This window comes from Anopheles darlingi, chromosome 2 (genome assembly GCF_943734745.1).
Source record: "Anopheles darlingi chromosome 2, idAnoDarlMG_H_01, whole genome shotgun sequence".
Classification (NCBI taxonomy): Eukaryota; Metazoa; Arthropoda; class Insecta; order Diptera; family Culicidae; genus Anopheles; species Anopheles darlingi.
The window spans coordinates 71,253,557-71,273,556 of NC_064874.1; the positions used below are offsets into that span (position 1 = coordinate 71,253,557).

The 20,000-nt window shown below is 47.2% G+C and overlaps 4 protein-coding genes across 4 annotated transcripts in view; 3 read left to right on the top strand and 1 right to left on the bottom strand.

Annotated features, from left to right (window-relative positions):
* LOC125950777 (probable G-protein coupled receptor CG31760) overlaps positions 1–13,321 on the bottom strand; it is a 33,783-nt gene extending 20,462 nt beyond the window's left edge. Inside the window, exon 1 of the mRNA XM_049679055.1 lies at positions 13,215–13,321. The gene's annotated coding sequence lies outside the window, so the exon portion shown is untranslated. The remainder of the gene's footprint in view (positions 1–13,214) is intronic.
* LOC125950823 (uncharacterized) lies at positions 2,480–3,015 on the top strand. The gene is made up of 3 exons (XM_049679144.1): positions 2,480–2,566; positions 2,639–2,728; positions 2,803–3,015. The coding sequence occupies exons 1-3, from the start codon at positions 2,495–2,497 to the stop codon at positions 2,872–2,874; spliced, it is 234 nt and encodes a 77-aa protein (XP_049535101.1). The 5' UTR covers positions 2,480–2,494; the 3' UTR covers positions 2,875–3,015.
* Positions 4,163–4,775, top strand: LOC125950821 (uncharacterized). Its single transcript, XM_049679141.1, has 3 exons — positions 4,163–4,298; positions 4,380–4,469; positions 4,547–4,775. The coding sequence occupies exons 1-3, from the start codon at positions 4,218–4,220 to the stop codon at positions 4,625–4,627; spliced, it is 252 nt and encodes an 83-aa protein (XP_049535098.1). The 5' UTR covers positions 4,163–4,217; the 3' UTR covers positions 4,628–4,775.
* Positions 7,857–8,451, top strand: LOC125950822 (uncharacterized). Its single transcript, XM_049679143.1, has 3 exons — positions 7,857–7,940; positions 8,019–8,108; positions 8,179–8,451. Exons 1-3 carry the CDS (start codon positions 7,860–7,862, stop codon positions 8,257–8,259), a joined length of 252 nt encoding a protein of 83 aa, XP_049535100.1. The 5' UTR covers positions 7,857–7,859; the 3' UTR covers positions 8,260–8,451.
* Positions 13,322–20,000: the final 6,679 nt, after the last annotated feature.

The window sequence follows — 20,000 nt, forward strand, 5'->3', positions numbered from 1 at the left end:
TTAGTTTATCGTTAGTTTATTCGAATACCATTCCCACGGCCAGACTCCCAACGGAGAGGCTCTTCTGGTGGCGAACAGCCGCGCGACGTGAATTCGTAGAAATTCCCTTCGCACAAAAAATTTTTGGCAAACCGAGACGCGCGACTTCACCCGCCAGCGGTCCGAACCAATTGTGTCACATCAGCTGTGCAAACCAAATGGAAGGCACCGTTCTTTGTCGGTTGTGAGGAGGACGCGTGGACACGCGCACGCGGCTATTGTCATGCCGTGGCCCAGCTAGCGGTGACAGTACGAAAGCAGTTTTCGACGGTATCACTCCTGCGGCAGCATGAACCATCTGGCGGTATTGCTTTTCTTGGCGTTTCTGGTAGGCTGCTCGGCACATACCGCACAGGAACCGGAGTCAGGGGAACCTCCTGTGCCCATTTACGTGAGTATGATCTCGGGGCCCCAGATGCAGCGACACGTTGCAGGCGCAGCACCGCTTTGGCGGTAGACCACACGTCGCTAACTGTCGGTTTGATTTTTGCTTTCGCTCTAAGGCACGCTCCTGCTCGCTGTGCCGCGTGTACGGGAAGTCATTCGCATGTGTCAAGTTCACGAATACGTACACCCAGTGCAAGGGATTGGTGAGTTGGATTGGTTTTTTTTTTCTATTCTTTGTAATGTTTTTCATTGACAGCACCGTAGATAATTTGCTATCTCTGTGTTTCTCTTTTGCTTTCGTAGTCCTTTAGCGACGAAGACGCATGTGTGCAACGATCGGGATACTTTACAGCGGCACCGGTCAGGGGTTGTTTCATATTCTAGGGGGATGGTTGCGATAGAAAGTGTGTAATAAAATGGAGTAAAGAAAAGCACGCGAGCGTCACTCTGTCTCTCGATACTACAACTCCCGCCTCTACATGATGGAAAACATTCCTTTTTTTTAGCGCGGAAAAAGTGGACGTAGCTCAAGACCAGCTGTTGCAAAGGGACGTTTGTGTCTCCCTTCACACACACGACTGTCGCATGTGCGGGTTCCATTTGAGTAAACAGGCTGGATCGACAAAAGTAACTGAAGTAAAAATAGAAGAACGACCGTCCTCGATAGTTATGATCGCATAGTGCAGTTGAGATGCGTTATCAATTGGAATAACTTGAAACCCCATCACACACATCAACTGCGCGGTAGAATAAACAATGCCGAGCTTACAGAGAACAGAGAGAGCACCACGTGTCACTGACGGAGGCCAACCAAGGCCATTCGAACCTGCCAAACTAGCGCAGAATTGTCAGATATGTATAAAGCTGTAATGTGTCTTTCTGTCAAGCATCTCGTGCGTCGCTGGTACCGTTGGGTTGAATGATTGGATGACAAGCGAAAGGTCTGGTGTGAGTTGGCTGTTGCTTAGCCTCTGATGTGCTGCACGCTAGACGTTGCATGTTAAACTACAGTATTTTATGCCACCACTATCACATGCAGCCATGTATCACTCGGTTTCATCTCATGATCGAAGGAATTGTTACGCGTAGAAGATGATTATGGCAATTGCCCTCTCTCGGGAGAGTTCGTCTTGCTCTACGGATGTTTGCTAGGAAGTTTGTCAGTTGGATTGATGTTCTACGATGGCTCGTTTGAACACCAGCTCTGAACTGTCTGTCTTTAGCTTCGATGGCAACCGGGAACTTCCTGTGAGTAAACTCCTATCAGAGAAGATGCTAGAGAATTGAATTGAGCAAACAGACAACGGTATACGCCAATAAGTATGCAGTTGTAGGTTGCGCCTAACCTGCAATGAGGTGTGCAGCCTTTGAGCATTTTGTACGTTGTTGTGCTAAATGGACGAAATGGACGATTACGCTTTTCTTGACATTATTTGCAACAAAACTAAGCTCATAGATTTATATTGTATGTTGCATGTATGAATGTAGTTCATCGGTCGCGGCTTGCTAAATGAGTGCACTCTAACCCTAACTCTTAACTTAAAACTAATCTGGAGCTACAAGAACCGAAGACGCTCTCTAAACTCGGACAAAGAGACAGGGATAGAAAAATCAGACTGATGTTTTAGGTTAGCAAAACTTTTCTCATTTTCATCCCACGACTTTGATTCTTTCAAGAACATTGAGTCTTCTTTTCATATTTTTTTCATAAACATAATTGTGAATTAACCGAATATAGACCAACCCGTGAAGGATGTTTGAATATCTACCAGAACATCGCATTTTACCGAATACTATATTAAACGTGTCCCTGATATGCAATCACCATGGCCGCATACTCTTATCTCTGCTCGCGAAACGTTAACATGTAGCGCCATTTGTTTTGCCGTTTATTTCTTTGTCGCGCAGCAAAATCGATGACCATCTTCAAAGACGCGGGAGGGCAGATTAGCATCTTCGCATGAGTGTGAATCCCCGGACTGCTGATCCGCAGACAGTAGGGTGCCGGATGCTGTGCCTCCGGTATAAAAGCATGCAGTTGACGCACCGGTGTAGTATATTCGTCAACATGAAGGTAACCAGCGCGTGCATTTTACTGGCTGTGCTTCTGTGCTCTGCCGTCGTGGCTGGAGAGGTTTACGTGAGTAAATTAATTAATTAATTAAAAAAAATGTAAGTGCAATAGTTGTGAGGTGCTTTTTTCACTTTCCAGGCTAGCACTTGTCAGAAGTGTAAAAGTATCGGGGCCAGCTTCTGTGGGTCCGGTACATTGCGCACCAAGGGATTCTTGTGCCAAGGCCAGGTAAGCTCCAGCGCGTTGAATTTTTGTGAGAATGGTGAACATGATCCTCATGTTTGTTTACTCAATGATTCCAGACGGCGATTAGAAGCTGTAATGACTGCAGGGCTCACCAGGGCAGATGCGTTTCATCGGATTGTTACTTATGAACGAAATGCATAGAGAGGTACAGCTTGGTTCTCGAAATGATAGCAACGAATCTTAAACATTCGTCTTCTATGTAGAGGAGTGAATCAAGCTATTTAGAAAAATAGTAGTACGAATGTCTGAATAAAAAAACATTCGTCTGCAGTGCAACATTGTGTCTTCGACATCTTTTCGGCTCGAGTGCCCTTAATTTGCTCGCTTTAAATACAATCGAGGTCAAACAACATCCCCATGCATGCGCCTTCGGCATACGAAGGGCTGTAATGTGCTTTCTGTAATGTGCGTATGGTGTCGTTCAGATGAATGATTGGTAGCGAGGTGTGGTATGAGTTGGCTGTTGCTTAGCCTTTTGTTGCGCTATATGTTAGACATTGCATGTTAAACTATGGTAGTTTATGCCATTTTTTCTGGTTACAGAAGATGATTATAGCCCCCCCCCCCCTCCTCCACAACATCTCTAACTGTCTGTCTATACGTTCAATTGCAACCAGGAACTTCCTGTGAGCAACCTTCTTTCAAAGAAAAAGCTGGTGATTTGAATTGGCGCCAATAAGTATGCAGTTGTGAGTAAAGTCCCCCATTGACCAAATGAATGCAACCTGGTTTCTTAATTTTTTAAGAGACCCGAAATTGTTCTGCCGGCCGGTTTTTTAAGCGTTACGAGATCCGGTTGCATACCTTTCTGTCAATGGGGTGGACGATTACTTTTCTTGAAATTTTTTGCAAAGCTCGTAGAGTTATATAACTCTAACTTAACTTAAAAAATGAATTTATAAGTAACATAAAAATATGGTCAGGAAGTGACAAAATCGTGGATGAAAAGAAGAAATATCAACAGAAGCAACTCAAATTATTACATAAATAGTGAAATTCAAACTTATCTAACGCTATAAAAAACCGAAGACGCCCTTTAAACTCTGACAAACAGACAGATATAAAGAAGATAAACTGGTTTTTCTTGCTTTGCGATCCCACGACGTGTTCTTTATTCATACTTATTTTGTAAAATGTAAAGCTAAATCAACCGAAAACTAATTCGTGAAGGCTATCCGAGTATCTGCTAGAACATCGCATTTTACGTAATTATTTGAAGCTGTTGTGTCTGATGTTTAAACAGCATGCCAACATACTGTTAACACACACCTGTACAATGCCAACGTGTAGCTCCCTCTGTTTTCCCGTTCATTCCCTTAGTTGCGCAGAAAAGTCTCCGACCTTTGCCAAAGTCAAGACACGGCCCAGTGGCGTCATCCCGCAGGAGTGTGAATCTCCGAACAGTAAGACAGCAGACAGTAGGTTGTATAAAAGCCTGCAGTTGGCGCACTGGTGTACCATATTCGTCAACATGAAGGTAACCAGCGTGTGCATTCTAGTTGCTGTACTTCTGTGCTCTGCCACCGTGGCCGATGCCATAGTCTATTGTTATGTGAGTGAACGAATAATTTAAAGTAAAGTTTTATTTCTTCTTCGTGCAATTGATGTGAGCCGCATTAATTTCATTTTCCAGGCATCCACTTGCACCCAGTGTAAAAACATCGGGGCCAATAACTGTGGGTATGGTACATTGCGCTCCAAAGGAATCTCATGTGATGGCCAGGTAAGCATCACTTCTGATCGATTCTTGTGAAAATGGTAAATGAAGGATACTGAAGTTTATTTGCTAAATGATTCCAGACGGCGATTAAAAGCTGTGCGGACTGTAAGGTACGAGCTGGCAGATGCGTTCAAAGTGGTATATTGGAGTGTTATTTGTGAACGGGATTGCACGGATTTCGGGATCGAGACTTCGCTTTGCGATACATTTCCAGCTTGATATGCGAAACAGCAGCTACGAATCTTAATCGACCCTTTTAGAATTATGTTGGCACGAGTGCTTGAATAAAAAAAAAAAGAGAATCATTCATCAGCAGCTCTTCGGCTCGAGGGTCCTTAATCTGTTCGCTTTAAATCTAATCGAGGGCAATCATCATTCCCATGCACGCGCCTTCACCATACGAGATACAAGAACCTTCCTCGAGCAGGAACCCTGCCGCTGCTGCATTGCTACGTGTCAACCAGAGGCGCTACCAGAAGTCGTCAAATGATCATTAGAGGCAAGATAGCACGACACACTTTTTTCCTAGAGCAAAACGGCGTGACAAAACGAACGGATGTTTCCGCTGAAAGGTCACTCCCCTCACGCTACCACCACTCACGAATGGTGAATGTTTCACTGACAGTGCAAAAATCCCCGGCTCCGGTTCGTCAGGTTTTACCGGAACATTCGAGTTCCAGTTCGCGACGTGCGAGCTGATGATATTCCGCGAGCTGGAAAGTAACAAAAAAAAAACAAAATGCCGACGAATGTCTCACCGCTGAAGTGGCACCACCGCGGGAAGGATAGCAACCGAGTTTGGAATCTTGTAGCGGCATCTTCTTCCCACATAACCGTGCACTCTCGAGGGACGTTCGCTGTATGCTGAGCATTCCACGCAAAGCGCGGAAGCCCGGTACATTGCATAATTGCCACTTGAATCGGCTAGTGTTTCTGGCTCCGGTCTTCACCGCGCTGAAGTTGAATCCCGGCGGCCACTTCGGCTCTGAATGACTCTTCTCGCAAAGCCCTACAGAAAGTAATATGCCCTCCCGGGCTACCACTTTTTTCCTCCCCCTTCCGGTATGCCAAGTGGATGCTGCTGAGGTGCTTTGGCTACCTAACTTCGAATGTCTACGCGAGCATCCCCGAGTCTAACGCGCAGAGAACCCGGAGAAATGTTTTTCTTTTTGGAGAACGCACACAACAAACTTGCGTCTGGCGTTTGGTGCCGCAACGAGGAGGTGTTGCGAGAGGATAGGCTTAAAGGATAGACCCCGGGGATACAGGGAACAACAAATTGGTTCGAGCTGCCACATCAAACGGTTTGCCGGATTCCACCAGAATGCGGGTGCCAAGGTTATCGAAAGCTTCCTCTCGTCCTGTTTTACCCACAGTGTCCAGTCCAGTTAAATGCTGACACCGTACTGCATGTTATCTCCTATTACACAGCGTCAGCGGCCCCGATGAGTGCTTTAAAGAGGTCAGTGTCGAGAGCAGAGAGCAGCAGAGCCGGGGTCAGGTCAGGAGAAACGATAAAAGCGACAACCATTTACTGGCGACGACGCTGGTACTGGTAAAGCATCGTTCGTTCGGTTCGGAAGCTGGTGGTGGTGGTCAGGAAGATGGTCCAGGTCCTTACGCGTCGCGTCGATCGATAGCGATATCAATGAGGAAGTAAGGACATAAGGATCCACCCGCAGTGTCATGAACCACTATCCACTGTGAACGCTGTGTGCGGCGCGCTTGGAATGGTCCGATGATAAACCGAACCGAAGGTTCAAGGTTGTCCACCGCCGGCCACAGCTCATGCCTGGGTGTGCAAAATGGCTGCGAAAAGCCGCACAATCGGCCATCGAGGTCCGGTACGGTCTTGTTATCACGTGCCGCCCGGGACCGGGTAGGCCAAAGTTGAACCAAAGGACAGCAGCAGCAGCAGCAGCAGCAGCAACAACAGCAATTGGTGGTTGGAATGGCAAAGGAATTACTGTATACGTTGACGACGGTCCGGCGAGCGTCTTATCGAGCACGAAATCGTGGCCAGAGGCTCTTCGCCTGGATGACAATAAAATGGCAAAAAGTGCCAAACGCGGAGGTGGAGGAGGAGTTGGAATAGCCGGACATCTTAACTCTCCCCGTAACGCCATGTAATCAAGCTGCCAGTTAGGGCGAAATGGGAGATTCACAACACAGCCTTGTGGGGAAACTCGCACACTTGCCCCCCCGCTAAACATCAGAAGCTGAAAGTTGGGCACTGGAATTGGGAAAAAGTATTGTTCCAGTGACGGTGCCGGAACCACTGCGTGCGTGTGTGTCCAGTGGAGGGAGGATAGCTTATCGTAATGTATAGCATTAGTTGTTGTTTGGTGAGAATTGTCTCCGAAAGAGTATCCCCTCTTTAATGTCACCGATCCTTATCATTTCGGAGGCTTCGGAGTAGGCCACGGAAATTGCCATTTGCGATCGCGAGAGCCTAATGTGCTCGATAATAGCTTACAATCTGGAGCAGCCGGACACACCATTCCGCGCCACGTGCGCTTGTCCCGAAAACGGCTTATTAACGAGCGTCTTCGGAACGTTTGGTAACCGATGGGAGTTAGCGCAATAATCTGGGTGCATGTTGGCCTTTTGGCAACACTTTTATTAAAGATGCAGCGTATCCTCACGACGCGACCGATATCAAGAATATTTGAGAATAGAGCAGTAATAGACAGCGTTATACGCCAATAAGTATGTAGTTTTGGGTTGCGCCTAACCTGCAATGAGGTGTGCAGTCGATGAACTTTTTAGATAAACAATAAATCAGCAAGTAAAATAAAACAGAAAGTAACAAGAAATGGTGATGAGAAGAAACATAACCAGCAATTTTTCAAATTATTACTAAGTTCTTAGCACTTATTAAGTTCTCTGACCAGGAAGAATGAGACAGAGATAGAGCTGTGCAATAGATTTTTCAGGCCAGCGAAACTATGCTCGATTTCATCTCAAATACTTAGCTGTTTAAAAGAAGTTTAAAAGAAAAGTCTTCTTTCCTTACTTATTTTTTTGAATGTAAAGATGAATCAGCCGAATAAAGACCAATTCGTGATGTCCGTATAGCTACCAGAACATCGCATTTCATTCAACTCTTTGGAGATTTTGTGCCTGATACTTTATCAACGGGCCAATATACTGTTATCTTAGCTCGCGCAACGTTAACTTGTAGTCTCTTTTGTTGCGCCATTCATTCACTTTGTTGTGCAGAAAAATCCCCGACCTTCTCCAAAGGCCTGCGACACGGCCTAGTTGCGTCTTCCCGCGAAGCAGGAGTGTGAATCCCCGGACAGTAAGACAGCAGACAGTAGGTGGCCAGAGGCAGTCCCGCGAAGGTATAAAAGCATGCAGTTGGTGCACCAGTCAACCACATTCGTGAACATGAAGGTAACCAGCGTGTGCATTCTAGTTGCTGTGCTTCTGTGCTCTGCCGCCGTGGCCGATGCCACGGTTTTTTGTTATGTGAGTGAACGAATCATATAAAGTAAAGTTGTATCTCTTCGTGCAATTGATGTGAGTCGCTTAATTTTCTCCTTCCAGGCCTCGACCTGCTCCCGGTGTAAAAGCATCGGGGCCAAGTACTGTGGGTACGGTACGGTGAGCACCAAAGGAGTCTCCTGTGATGGCCAGGTAAGCTTCAATCAGGTCGGTTCTTGTGAAAGTGGTAAATAGATAATATTTGTTTGTTTAACGATTCCAGACGTCGATTAGAAGTTGTGCAGACTGCAAGGCTCGATTTGGCAGATGCGTTGAATCTTACCTAACGGAGTGTTTTTTGTGAACGGGATTGCACAGATTTCGGCATCGAGACTTCGCTTTGCGGTACATTTGTAGCTTAATATTCGAAACAATAGCTACGAATCTACATTAATTCAACTCCAAGAGAGTGTTGAACAACAACCAGAGAGAAACAACACACCGTGACTATTAATCTAAACAGTGGGAATGATTAAATAAAAACAATAAACATTTATCTATAGCTCATCATCATTCCCATTCATGCGAGTTGAGCAGGAACTCAGTTTCTGCTGCATTGCTGCGTATCAACCGTGTCTTCTTGGTGCATGCTGGCGTTTGGCAACATTTTCATTAAAGATGCTGCGTGGCCTCACACGGTGACCGATATCGAGAACACTTCATCGTTTTGCGTGCTGTGTGTGTGTGTGCAGTGAGGAAGACTATTTCGCGCCACCTAATAGGACGTGTCGTCACGTGAGGTTGTCATGTTGACGCTGGCCGGTGGCCAATTTGAGCATAAACATGCTCTCGATTTGATCGACGGTAAACAAAAACCCACTTCGCTAGTGAGACGGTGCGCCGGTACGGTGATAGACAGGGGAACATAAATCTTTTTATTCAATTTCGCATTTCGCAAGAACCGTCTGCCGGTGGGTGGGATCGGCTGCTCTCTTCCTCTCTCTCTCTCTTTCTCTTTCTGCCTCTCGTTACCATGGCAAACACGCAGGCGCCACATCGGCAGCACAGTGGGCGCACACCGAACACCAACGACGAGGATTTAATGGTTAATCGGAAGCGCAGGCATGCGAGTTTTCACGCGACGATGCCATTGCCCTCCATCTCCATAATATTCATCGTGCTATTGGCATGAATGTCAAAATATTCTTCCGCAGGATTGCCGGTTCAGATCAAGGTTCGAGACGTCACAGACTGTAAAGAGACTTGGGCGTGAAGAAAGCGTGTTACAACAAGATCTACGCGGAGAACAAGATCTCCTGGCAACGGAGATTCCTGCTACCGCGGCGAAGGTGGCATGCAGGTGAGCTCGTGATAATCCGGTCCGTTTGCCCGTGCCCGCGCCCCATGTTAGCATGATTTATGTTTTGTAAGATTTTTCCCGCTCAAAGATTCCATCACAGACACCTTCTTCTGCTACTGCTTCTTCTTCTCTCCGAAGTCTCCGTGGGATGCAAAGAGAATGTTTGAGACTGTCTGCGGGGTGCTTAGAGGATTGTTTTGCCTGATTTGCATCTCTTTGTCGCCGGAATGTCGAAAGAAGATGAATGACAGGGGCTGGGAGACTATGGGCTCGTTCTTTAGCGTTACTTTTGTACGTTCGAGGCCGGCATTGCTTTCACTCACCGTCCATGCAACCGAAGCGAAAAGTAAGGTTGCGGCGCTGTTGGTTTTATGTCAGTTGGAATGTGTTTCTGCTCCGATTGTTTTTGATTGGCCAAAAAACGAAAGAAACAACTAGAAATGGATGGCATGTGCGCTTACGATGTAAAACATGATCTAATTCGATTGCCCGGCAGGCCCTTTGCGTACCGAATACCGCTGCCACTGCCACTGCCACTGCCATGATGAGCTCGTATAAATCAATTTGAAAAATTCATTCAACCTTTCCCAACGAACCCTTCGAGATCGTTATTTCGGCGAAGGAACTGGCCGGGTGGCCGTGAACAAGCTTTGAGGTAGCATAGCACAGCACAAAACACGCGCCTCACCCCTCTGGCATCTCTAATCGAAAATGGCTTTCGAATGTTTTTGAGCTGAACATGCTCACCGGGCTCTCGTCAGCTCCTCAGACAGGCAGCCGGCAAGTATTTTTCAGTTTCGAATTTGGCTTCTGTTGTTCTTCCTTTTGCTTGTGCTGTTTCCGTGCTCCGGTAGAGTTTGTTCCCCGGACCCACCCGGACCGGCTGAACGTCCCTTACCGATCGTCGGTCGAGTATTTGGCGAGTCGAGTCGAATTGTAATCCGGTTGATTGTTGTTTACATGGGTCAGTTTAGAGTCGGGCATTGTTGTCCGGAAGCCGGAATGTTGTTGTTTAATATCCCCGGGGCGCGCTGTTCGCGTGTCACAAAATGGCCTTCAAATGGCTGTGACCTCTGCCCCGGCAAATGGTCGCTGATTTGGCAGTGGCAAGTTTGGCCGTGGTTTCCGGTTTCCTTTTTTTCTTGTTTGTTGTCTGGCTGCAAATGTTGGTTGTTTTAAGGATTAGAATTATTTCGAATTCAATTTGTAGGGAGGGTTTTTTTTTCTACGAAAATCTGGTCAATGGAAGCCCCAAGCGCTGGTAGAATACGAAGCATAGAAAATTATGTCGGTTCAGTAGCATATAATGTTATCTCACTTTGTGTACAAAATTCGTTCAACAAGAGCAGTACATAGCTACTGTGCCTTTTACAAGAGGATTTGTAAAGAGATTTTGCATAATATTTGGAACGTAAACTTTAAACATCATAAAAGAAGAAGTTATAAAATACGATTACGATATAACGATTTTTTAAAATTGTACTCAATCAAACCAAATGTACTGCGTTTTCGTGTTAAGCGTTGAATTTGGAATTTTGGCATAGATAGTGTGAAACTTGAAATGTATAGAAGAACGATCTCTATAATCATTAGAGTGTATGGTTATGGTTCATTTGACGTGATAATATGAAGAATCAAGTCATAATTTCTCCATTAAAATCCATTTATTGTCAGTGATTGACATTCCTAGAATGAATAATGATTTTTTCGTTTTTTTGAGACCATAAATTCGAATATTAACAAGAAGAAGTGTTTTATAACTCATACATTTTCTTTTTCGGAGCCACATCAGATTAAGTAGGACCCTGTATGGTGTTATTCCTCAAGCTGGCTACACGACATGCTGTCGAAGTGAATTAATCAACGAAATATAACAAGATTATTGTCTCTTCAGGAGCAATGATTTCATTGGCATTCGACGTATTAATGAAAAATCGATTACATGGCAGCAGTACTATTGTTTAATGTATTAAGGACCGAAAGAATAGTTTTATCAGCAGAATATCTATTGATGGTAATCGAATTAATGAGACAACCGATATATTCATATTCAATCATTACTATCAACCTGCGGAAGGCCATTCTAATCAAAACCATAATGCTTGGTTAAAATTAAAGCTCGACCATCATGAATACTAGCGCCAATGGACCGCCACGCGGTGGATGCTGCTGTTGACTTTAGTGCTTAGGCAGCTGACAAAGGTACTTAACATGCCCGTCATGTTTTAACATATCCTCAATGATCCGATTTATCAGCAGCAGCAGCAACAGCAGCAGTAGCAACAGCAATCAACCGGTAATGCATTTCACCGGGGCGAATCAGCGCGTTACAGCAGAAAGCACTTTAACGCCCGCCTCCCGGTAGCGCATTATTTACCGTACGCATAAGCGGGCAGCTTTTGCGGCATAAATTATGCACGCCCTGCGCTACCGTGGCCGTTCCGTTTGCCTACCGCGGAATGTTAATTTCTCTCTCGCCCGCGAAGGGCGCTACCGTTAACGAAATCGGATTTACCGCGGGATCAGGAGTCGTGAATTAAAAAGAATTTTTTAAAAAGTGTCCCAACAATTTACTGGCCAGCGAGCCAGATCTGGATGCCTGGAGCAGGGCTGCTAACGGTCGCTCCCAAGACAAGTAATTTCCCGTCATTTCCGCGATTCGTTTGTGAAAGTTTATTAATTTCGGCGTTCAGCAAAGGTTTCGCTTTCGCAACACTCACGCTGGACTGTAACTGATTCCACCATTTTTTGTTCCTCTGTTCTGTTGACGCACGGAAAAAAAAACGACCGACACCTCCCGTGGGTAGGTCACCCTGGGGACTTGTGCCGCTTTAACTTGTTTTCATTTTTCCCGGACTCATCAGTCCGCGGGCGTCATCGCACAGCACTTCTTGGAAGGAATGAATTTTAAAGACGAAATCCGCCGACTCCTCCTCAGAGACCGAAGCAACGGGAGTTATCCATTCTCTCACGAATCGCTCCACGGACGTGCGGCGTGACATGTTTGCACGTTTGCCCTTTACATGTTTCACGCAGCACCGGGTGCACCGAGCAAACGGAAAGAAACGGCCCTCCGGCTAAGCGGCCTCGCCATGTGTCCCACCGAAAAGAATGTTTAATTTTCCCTCGGTTTCGGATTGTTTCGCTTTCGAAATTTTCCGGCCCAGAACATCAACGCCCAGGGAAGGGAAGGTTGTAAAGCATAAATGGCCGCCACGCAAGGACCAAGGCAGCTCTTCCCCTCGTTCCCGTTCCGGTTTGTTCTAGAAGATAGACTTCTTTCAAATTTGTGACTTATTGTCCTCGGAAGCGACGCGGGGAGGTGCGGTATTACAAAAGCCGCTACCCGGCTGAGGTCGTCTCCGGGGCAGATTGTTGCTTGAACCGTTAACGGTGAAAAGTTTTTCGATTGAAACCCCGGCCAACCAGCCAGCCCACCAGCCATCACATTTCAACGTATTTCGTGGCGGTTGCACGGTTCAATTAACTTTGCTCGAGCTTCAACCGTGAAAGTCGCGAAAGCGATAAATGGTTCTGTCGCTGCTGCTGCCGTTGGTGGTGGTGGTGGCTGCGGCAACGCTTCAGGTTTGACAATCTCCAGGCCATTCCGGCCATCGCTATTTGACGGAGAATTTTATGGTAGATTCTATTCTCTGCCATCGAAACGAAACAACACACACGCACGCACGTACGCACGGTGGTAGACGTGCTGATAGGACACGCCAGGCGGAGGGGTACGATTTCATGCACCGCAAGACACGAAAAATGGCGCCGACTGACATTTACACTCAGAAAAAGCGTCACTCCCGAAGACGCTTCGTGAAGCTCGGCAGGAGGTTGTCTCGTGTCTCGTGTGCCTGATAATAAATGGATATAATTAAGGCCAGTGAACGGTTTAGAACGGTTTCTGGTGACTGGTTCGTGTATCCTTGATATCCCGATACTATGATGATACTCACACTCATGTCCACGGTTTGACTGGGAGTTGATGTAACGATCCTCTTAAAAGCATGCTGCGTTCAATTGTCTTCCACTATCGTCTCTCTATATCTTCGGCGCCGGCGACTCTGTCTCCCGCTTCTCCCTTTATCTCGATTGGTTTCAGTCGCACTAAAGGACACTACATTCCAGCAGCACCACCACCTTCACTTATGCGGTATCCCCTCCGGATACCGAACTCTCTTCTCCAAGACGTGGCCTTTCCTATCGCGGGTGATTATCGCGGGTGGGTGGTGGGTGGGAAAACCGCTTACACGCAGCAGCAACACCACAAACACACTCTTCTCACATTCGGTGTTCGCACGTGTGACCGCTAACTCGCGTGTAGCTCCGAGGCTTCGAGTTTTGTAATTGTTGACGCTGTTAAATGTAACCACGCGACTATTTGCTAATGCGACACGCACAAACAACAACAGCATAAACACTGCTACACTATTTACGGCACTGAGTCTACTGCTACTGCTTGCTTCCTGTTACACTGCCAAGTGTAATCGAATCGGTGGGATAATGGTTTCGTTTTTGTTTCACTGGAAAACGGTGTAGATGGGATTAATGATTAGTCGATCTGCGGGCGGGGTGTGAAGCGAGCGCACATTATCCGGAGTTTTATGCACATTCTACGGCATCGGAAGGCATCTGGAAGGGGAGGGTAGAGATAAAAGAAAGGAATTTGAAATGATTTGTTATAACAGCAAAAAACTAAAAAGTGGGCGCATGGTGAGGGATGATAAGCACTTCAACTCAAATGCCATTCTTGATCCGGCTCCGACCGGCAAGGAACGTTAACGACGACAAACGATAAGAAGGAAATGGGACAAAGAGCGGCAAAGAGAGAGAGAGAGAGAATCGCTAAAGGACAAAGATTAATTAGGCTAATGAAAGACTCCTTTTCTTTATGGTAGAATGGAAATGTTTATGAATTTAGAGACGCAATGCGTAAAATGCCGTTTTAATGGTTTTTTCTCGGGAACGCGACCGCGTTCTTTGACACCACAGTTTACCAGCATAGGCGCTACTCCAGCTAAACGTTTGCGGTGAGTACCGCACTTATTAACACTTATCGATTGTCATTTTTCTTACTCTTTCGCTTCAATAACATTAATTATCATTTAGTAGCAATTTAGAAACACATTAGAAGTTAATAACATGGTGGTGAGCATCACAAAATAATGTAGCCTTTCTGCTTTACTTCTGCGACTTCGACTGCGATGTGTTCGACTCCTTCCGGAACACCTTGGTACAGCAACGAAACAATTAGCTCGCACCCAAGGCACAATTTCCCGGGGGAATCAATCGATGCGATCGCGATTATCACATCAACCACCCCCGCCGTGCGTACGAATGACACCAAATCACGCCCTCCAGCGCCAAACGGGGAAGCGCCGGAGGATGCATACCGTTTCGGTGTGATGGCCCCGCGAAGCCACGCGGCGCTTCGGCTTCCTGTTGAGTGGCAATGGCCTAATCTAAGCGATTGATTGAGACCATGATTAGTAGATAAACTGTGAGCCCCTCGGTATCGTCGGGATGGTCGCTCCACCTGCAGGCAGGATGCTGCAAAAATCCAACGAATCAGCATCCGTGATTCGCGTCCTTTGCATCGGCTTCCGGCCTCGGTGTAATCTGCTCCCGTCTACACACATACACACACATACAGACACAGACACCCTTACACACATACACATTGATTGCTAATAAAACCCTCGGTATTACCGGCCCCGCTTTCTCGCACAACCTCGCGTCTCTTTTTCAGTGTCTCTCTATTTCTCTCTCTGTCTTTCTGTCTCGCTGCCTCTGTCGATGATTCCGGAATCCGATTAATTCCATGTAGCAAACAGTAACGGGTTCCCCGGAATCCCAGGAGTCGGTATGTGTGTGTGTGTGTGAGAGAGAGAGAGAGGGTTAGAAGGAAATCAAAAGCTACACCAGATTCCATTGGGCTACTTGGTCCACTGGTGGCTACCGACGGTACCGATGGTAGAGCAGTACTGTGCAGTGCACACATAGTAGGCGGCGAGTACATAGTAGGCATGGTTGGCCGGGCGGCTGGGGCGATATCTGCTCGATTGCACCCAAGGCTGCCGTTGCCGCAGTCCAGCGGATGGTGGCTTTGGGACGGATTGGATTCCTTCTGCCGCCGTCTAGTGCCATCCGCAACCCAAGTAAATTGAGACAATGCCGTTGGTTGGTAACGAGCGCTGGTTGGGTGAGAAAAAACGGACACCAAAAAAGCCCATCTCGAACAGTGCAAGGACATCACTGGGTGGTACAGGGATGATGATATCTTGCTATACAGCGAACAGCGGGGGGTGGGATCGAATCGAAGAGGGAGAGAGAGTGTCGTAATAGAGGATGTGGCAAAGGGGTAAGACCGGGACCTAAATGTTTCAATCAGTCGTTGGCGTGAGTGAAGCGGAATGGAAAGGAAACTGGGGCACCGTAAATCGTTGGTGAACCCGGGGAATTGTTTCGTTTAGTCGCGGCCGATAAAGTGGACACTTTGGCAGTGGTATTGTCCTGCTGCGGTGACGTGGTTGGAGGAGGGAGAGTAGAAACCTCGCTGAGGAACCTACAAGAATGACCGAAATCAATTTTCGATGATGACGTCCCCCATACGTCACTATCCCGAAGCGCTGCACGTTACGTTGCACAAGCTTGTATCTTTCGACATGTGGCCTTTCGACAGCAACATCAACAGGACCTTCTACAGACTAGCTGTGCTAGTAGTGCATGCCATTGCGTGACGCCACATGTTTATCAAATAATAATCAACGCTTTTTTGTTCGATTGCTACGCTTCCGGGTACGGGGCGGGCAAAAGGAAATGACAAGGCAGCCGAACAACTGCTTAGGAAATGCATAGTGCACGATGGAACCTTTGCCTTCATGAACCATGGCCTCATGGCCGCTGTCAGGTCCACAGTCTGGTGCGGGACAGGAAATGATAAAAACGGAAAACGCAATCTGCCACCGATTGCGCATCCACGAACGCCGTTCGCTGGCTTCAGTTTGATAAGCAATGCACTGCTGCTGCTGGTGATGCTGCTGCAGGAGAGTGAGTCAAGTGTTACAAATTTCCTGAAGCCCTGTGACTTGGCCGTTACTGCTCGCTTCGTTACTCACAGTTGCAGGACGTTCGATCGAATGCCAGAGAAAACAATCTGGCGTAATTACTGGGAAGCAACAAATCCTGCTAATGCATGTACACTTGCACAAACGTGCACAGTAATATGTGTTGGCTCTAGCGTTTGGCAATGGTCCAGATTCTGGCTACGAAAGTGCTAGAGCAGGGACATGGTTCTGCTCATTCCGAACGCTGTTGAATGTAGGCTTTGACCTGTTGCAATACGTGCCAGAGGATGCGATGGACGATCCAGACATACCTCGTTGGTGATGATGTCATCTTGAATTGTATGTTAGTATGGTGGCCAATTTTGAACTGTTACCGTTCCGGTCTATATTCGCTTGATTCCGCCTGAGATCGATCATCGATCGTGCTATTGGGTACTCTGCTCATCTGCGTTACTTAAAGTTGACAGAGTCACTAGCCAGTTACGCTTGCCGCTGTCAAATTCCCAGGGGCACATTAATCACACCGAAAAGACCAGCTCAAGTTCCAGACAGTCCCCTGGAAAAGTACTGCCGTAGGCGACGGTCCCGAAACGCATTTTCGTGACAAGCCATCATTTGTTATTTGCGAGAACCTTCTCCGTTCGCGGAGACCCTTTTCCCGCTTTTTTTTTGGTCTGCAAGAGCAGGGCAAGAGCATCTTATACAAATTGTCCTTCAGGGATTTGGTGACCCCACTTGACCGGGGCTGCGTGCTTCACTGACCACTGACTACTGACTCCTCGGTATACGGTGATACTCATTATGAGTGACGGAAACATGTAGCCCAGCTAGTTGGTCGGACTGGTACCATTTCAGAGCTTATGACATGGGTTCCCGGTGGCCGCTAGGCGCAGGAGAAAAGGATCTCATGGTGACCGCTTAAAGCAAGCACCGTCGGGAGTCAGATTTTGTTGTAAAATTTTAATTAACCTTCCCAATCGTACGTGTGCCTACGTGTGGGGACGTGCGTAGAGCTTGTAGCTCATTGAGTGAGCCATGGATACGGTAGACCCATTTCTACCATTGCCGATGCCATTTCGTTGAGAGAACGAAGCAAATCATGTGGATCGTGTGTTTGCATACTAATTCAACATTCATTTTAACGTCCCGTATTCAGCGTCCTCAGGCACATCGGACACGACGCGTGTTCGAATAGATATTGAATGAAATATCTTCGGTTCGGGTGCCGTATTCGAACTTCGATCCCGTGCGGCCTTCATTATGCATTTATTGGCTCCATTTCATTTCTCGCATCCTTTTCGACCTTTTCTGTCACCGTCTGCTGGTGTTGGAGGGTTGGGGATCAGTTTGATTACTGTTTTGCGAATGTTCTTTCGTTGATATTAATTAAGGGGAAGGAGTCTCGGGAAGAACAGCAACGGCCAGAGAATTATGACGTATTTCCACTTTGCACGCCATGACGGATATGCGAGGAACCAACCACTCTTCCCATTCTTTCTCATTCTCTCTCTCTCTCTCTCTCTCTCTCTCTCTCTCTCTCTTTATCTATCTGCCCCTCTCTCTGTCTCCTTTGAACATCAAGCATTAGTTTGTGTAGTATATCTGTTCAAGCTGCTGCTGCTGTTTGCGACACGATGGATAGCTGTTAGCGCTTGATGAGGTTCGACGATGCCGAAACACTTGCTGGTGAGCTGGGGCGTTTATGAGGGGGCGAACACGAGAAAGCAGCATCATTGTCTTACCTATCATAGGCGTTTCTGTGGCAGAGTGCGCCCCTAATTGAGTGCGGCACACCCTATCTCTAGTAGTGTCTAGGGTACTCTAGGGTAATCCTCTTAGGTGGAACTCCTAATGAACTGAAAAACGATATAATCCTCTCAAATGCTGTTGAATACTATCAGACAAACAGACACAATAATAGACACACACACACACAAGCATAAACAGACACGCTATAATCACTTTAGTAGAAGCAGCATTGAACTCATATTTTGGATATTCTGCAGCAACGAGCTGTTACACAATACAGTGAGAAGCAGAGACGAGCTGCCCGGAAGCCTGGTTCTGGTGAAGTACTCTCGGTTAGTGTGGAGAATCACTTTACACTGCGTGTGGCTCGGCTACATCACTGTGAAGCACATCTTACCCCACCGCCCACAGCATACATCGACGACGAGGGAACGATTTGCGAGAATCGACGACTCCCCCGACAAGTGGTACGATTAAGGAACAGAAGAAGCTGTTACTGTGTTTGCGAAACTTTGCTGCAGAACAAACGAGGAGGCGGGGTGCAAAATGGAAGCTGCGGTCGAGGGTAAGGCAAACGGGGCACGACCGTATCACGAGGTCACAAGAACGGGGCCATCAGTAAGATCGGCTCACGGCAATCGCGTTTTTACGGAGCGCAAACTGAACAGACCACCCTTCCGTGGTGTGTCTCCCCTCCTTGATAATCCTTGAAACTATCACATTAGATGAAGCTAGCCAGGGGGTTGCTGCAGCTGCTGCTGCTGCTGGTGCTACGACGCAAAACTAGGGACACAGGTACCACAGGTCAGGGAATTCCCGAGTCCAACGTCCCCCCCTTTCAGCGGATGTGATCACTCTGATGTCACTCGTGAAATCACTGTTTATTGCACGCTTCGAGCAAAACGAACGGACGAAAAAAGGGTGGGCTTTTTATCTTTTTTGCCTGAGAAAGCACCTGGAAGTTGCGTTGAGGAGCCACGGAATTGCCGGAGCGACAAAGACCGCGGTCCGACTTTCCGACATCCGGAACGACCACCAAAACTCGACTGAAGGCTGGCGAGACGATGTGCGTGTCCTTCGGTGGATCCTTTCTCACGCGCTGGAGATAATGTCAGAGAGCGAGAGAATCCCTGGCTATTGTGTGTATGTGTGTGTGCGTTTGTGGGGGACGCGATGAGAGCGAGAACAGCCCAAAGCCCTCAGCTGGCTGGCTGGTTAGCGGAATGGTCTCGAAGCAATCGGCAGCTCGTATGCTCACTTGCATTCCTGGAGTCCTGGAGCGGTACAATGAGTACACTGTACCGCCATGTGATAATGTATGCGTCGGTCGGTATAGCATGCTGACAAGAGCGTGGCGTTCCATCGTGACACTGCAATTCCCCGTCGCGTGCAGGATGAATGACGAATTCCGTTTCCGGGTAGCACGCGAGCACTCTCTCTCTCTCTCTCTCTTGCTCGTGCGTGTGTGTGCTCGTGAGATAGAGCGCGTGAGTGAGGGAGAGCAGTGGAAATGTGATTGCGTGGGCCGTGTTGTTGTGCAGCAACCGGTTGTACCCTCCGATGACACAATTTGGCTTCGTATCCTGCTAGTTCCTTCCGAGAACGGGAGAGCGCGAGAGCCGTTTCTAGTAGACGGATCGGTTCAAATGGGAGAGCCCGCTTGGCCCACTCAAAACCAACCGAGCACGGGCTCCATGACAACTTGATCAACAAGTTAATAATCTGAATGAAAGAACTGCGAACCTGCGCACGGCGGATGCTTCTAGGGAGGCTGGAAAACCGCCGGTGTTTATCGGAGTTTTGAAATATTTCAGAAGCAGCGCCATCTTTAATTCTACTATTTGAATATTAAATTGGTAATTTTAAGTACCGTTCGATTCAGTTGAGATTTAGGTTTAGAATTATTGGAACAAAAATGGACTTGGA

Excerpts from the sequence above, each read along its gene's own strand:
- LOC125950823 (XM_049679144.1), top strand. The coding sequence starts at position 2,495 with ATGAAGGTAACCAGCGCGTGCATTTTACTGGCTGTGCTTCTGTGCTCT. Across the intron at positions 2,567-2,638 it reads TCGTGGCTGGAGAGGTTTAC|GCTAGCACTTGTCAGAAGTG; the intron begins GTGAGTAAATTA and ends TTCACTTTCCAG. Across the intron at positions 2,729-2,802 it reads GATTCTTGTGCCAAGGCCAG|ACGGCGATTAGAAGCTGTAA; the intron begins GTAAGCTCCAGC and ends CAATGATTCCAG.
- LOC125950821 (XM_049679141.1), top strand. The coding sequence starts at position 4,218 with ATGAAGGTAACCAGCGTGTGCATTCTAGTTGCTGTACTTCTGTGCTCT. Across the intron at positions 4,299-4,379 it reads ATGCCATAGTCTATTGTTAT|GCATCCACTTGCACCCAGTG; the intron begins GTGAGTGAACGA and ends TTCATTTTCCAG. Across the intron at positions 4,470-4,546 it reads GAATCTCATGTGATGGCCAG|ACGGCGATTAAAAGCTGTGC; the intron begins GTAAGCATCACT and ends AAATGATTCCAG.
- LOC125950822 (XM_049679143.1), top strand. The coding sequence starts at position 7,860 with ATGAAGGTAACCAGCGTGTGCATTCTAGTTGCTGTGCTTCTGTGCTCT. Across the intron at positions 7,941-8,018 it reads ATGCCACGGTTTTTTGTTAT|GCCTCGACCTGCTCCCGGTG; the intron begins GTGAGTGAACGA and ends TTCTCCTTCCAG. Across the intron at positions 8,109-8,178 it reads GAGTCTCCTGTGATGGCCAG|ACGTCGATTAGAAGTTGTGC; the intron begins GTAAGCTTCAAT and ends TAACGATTCCAG.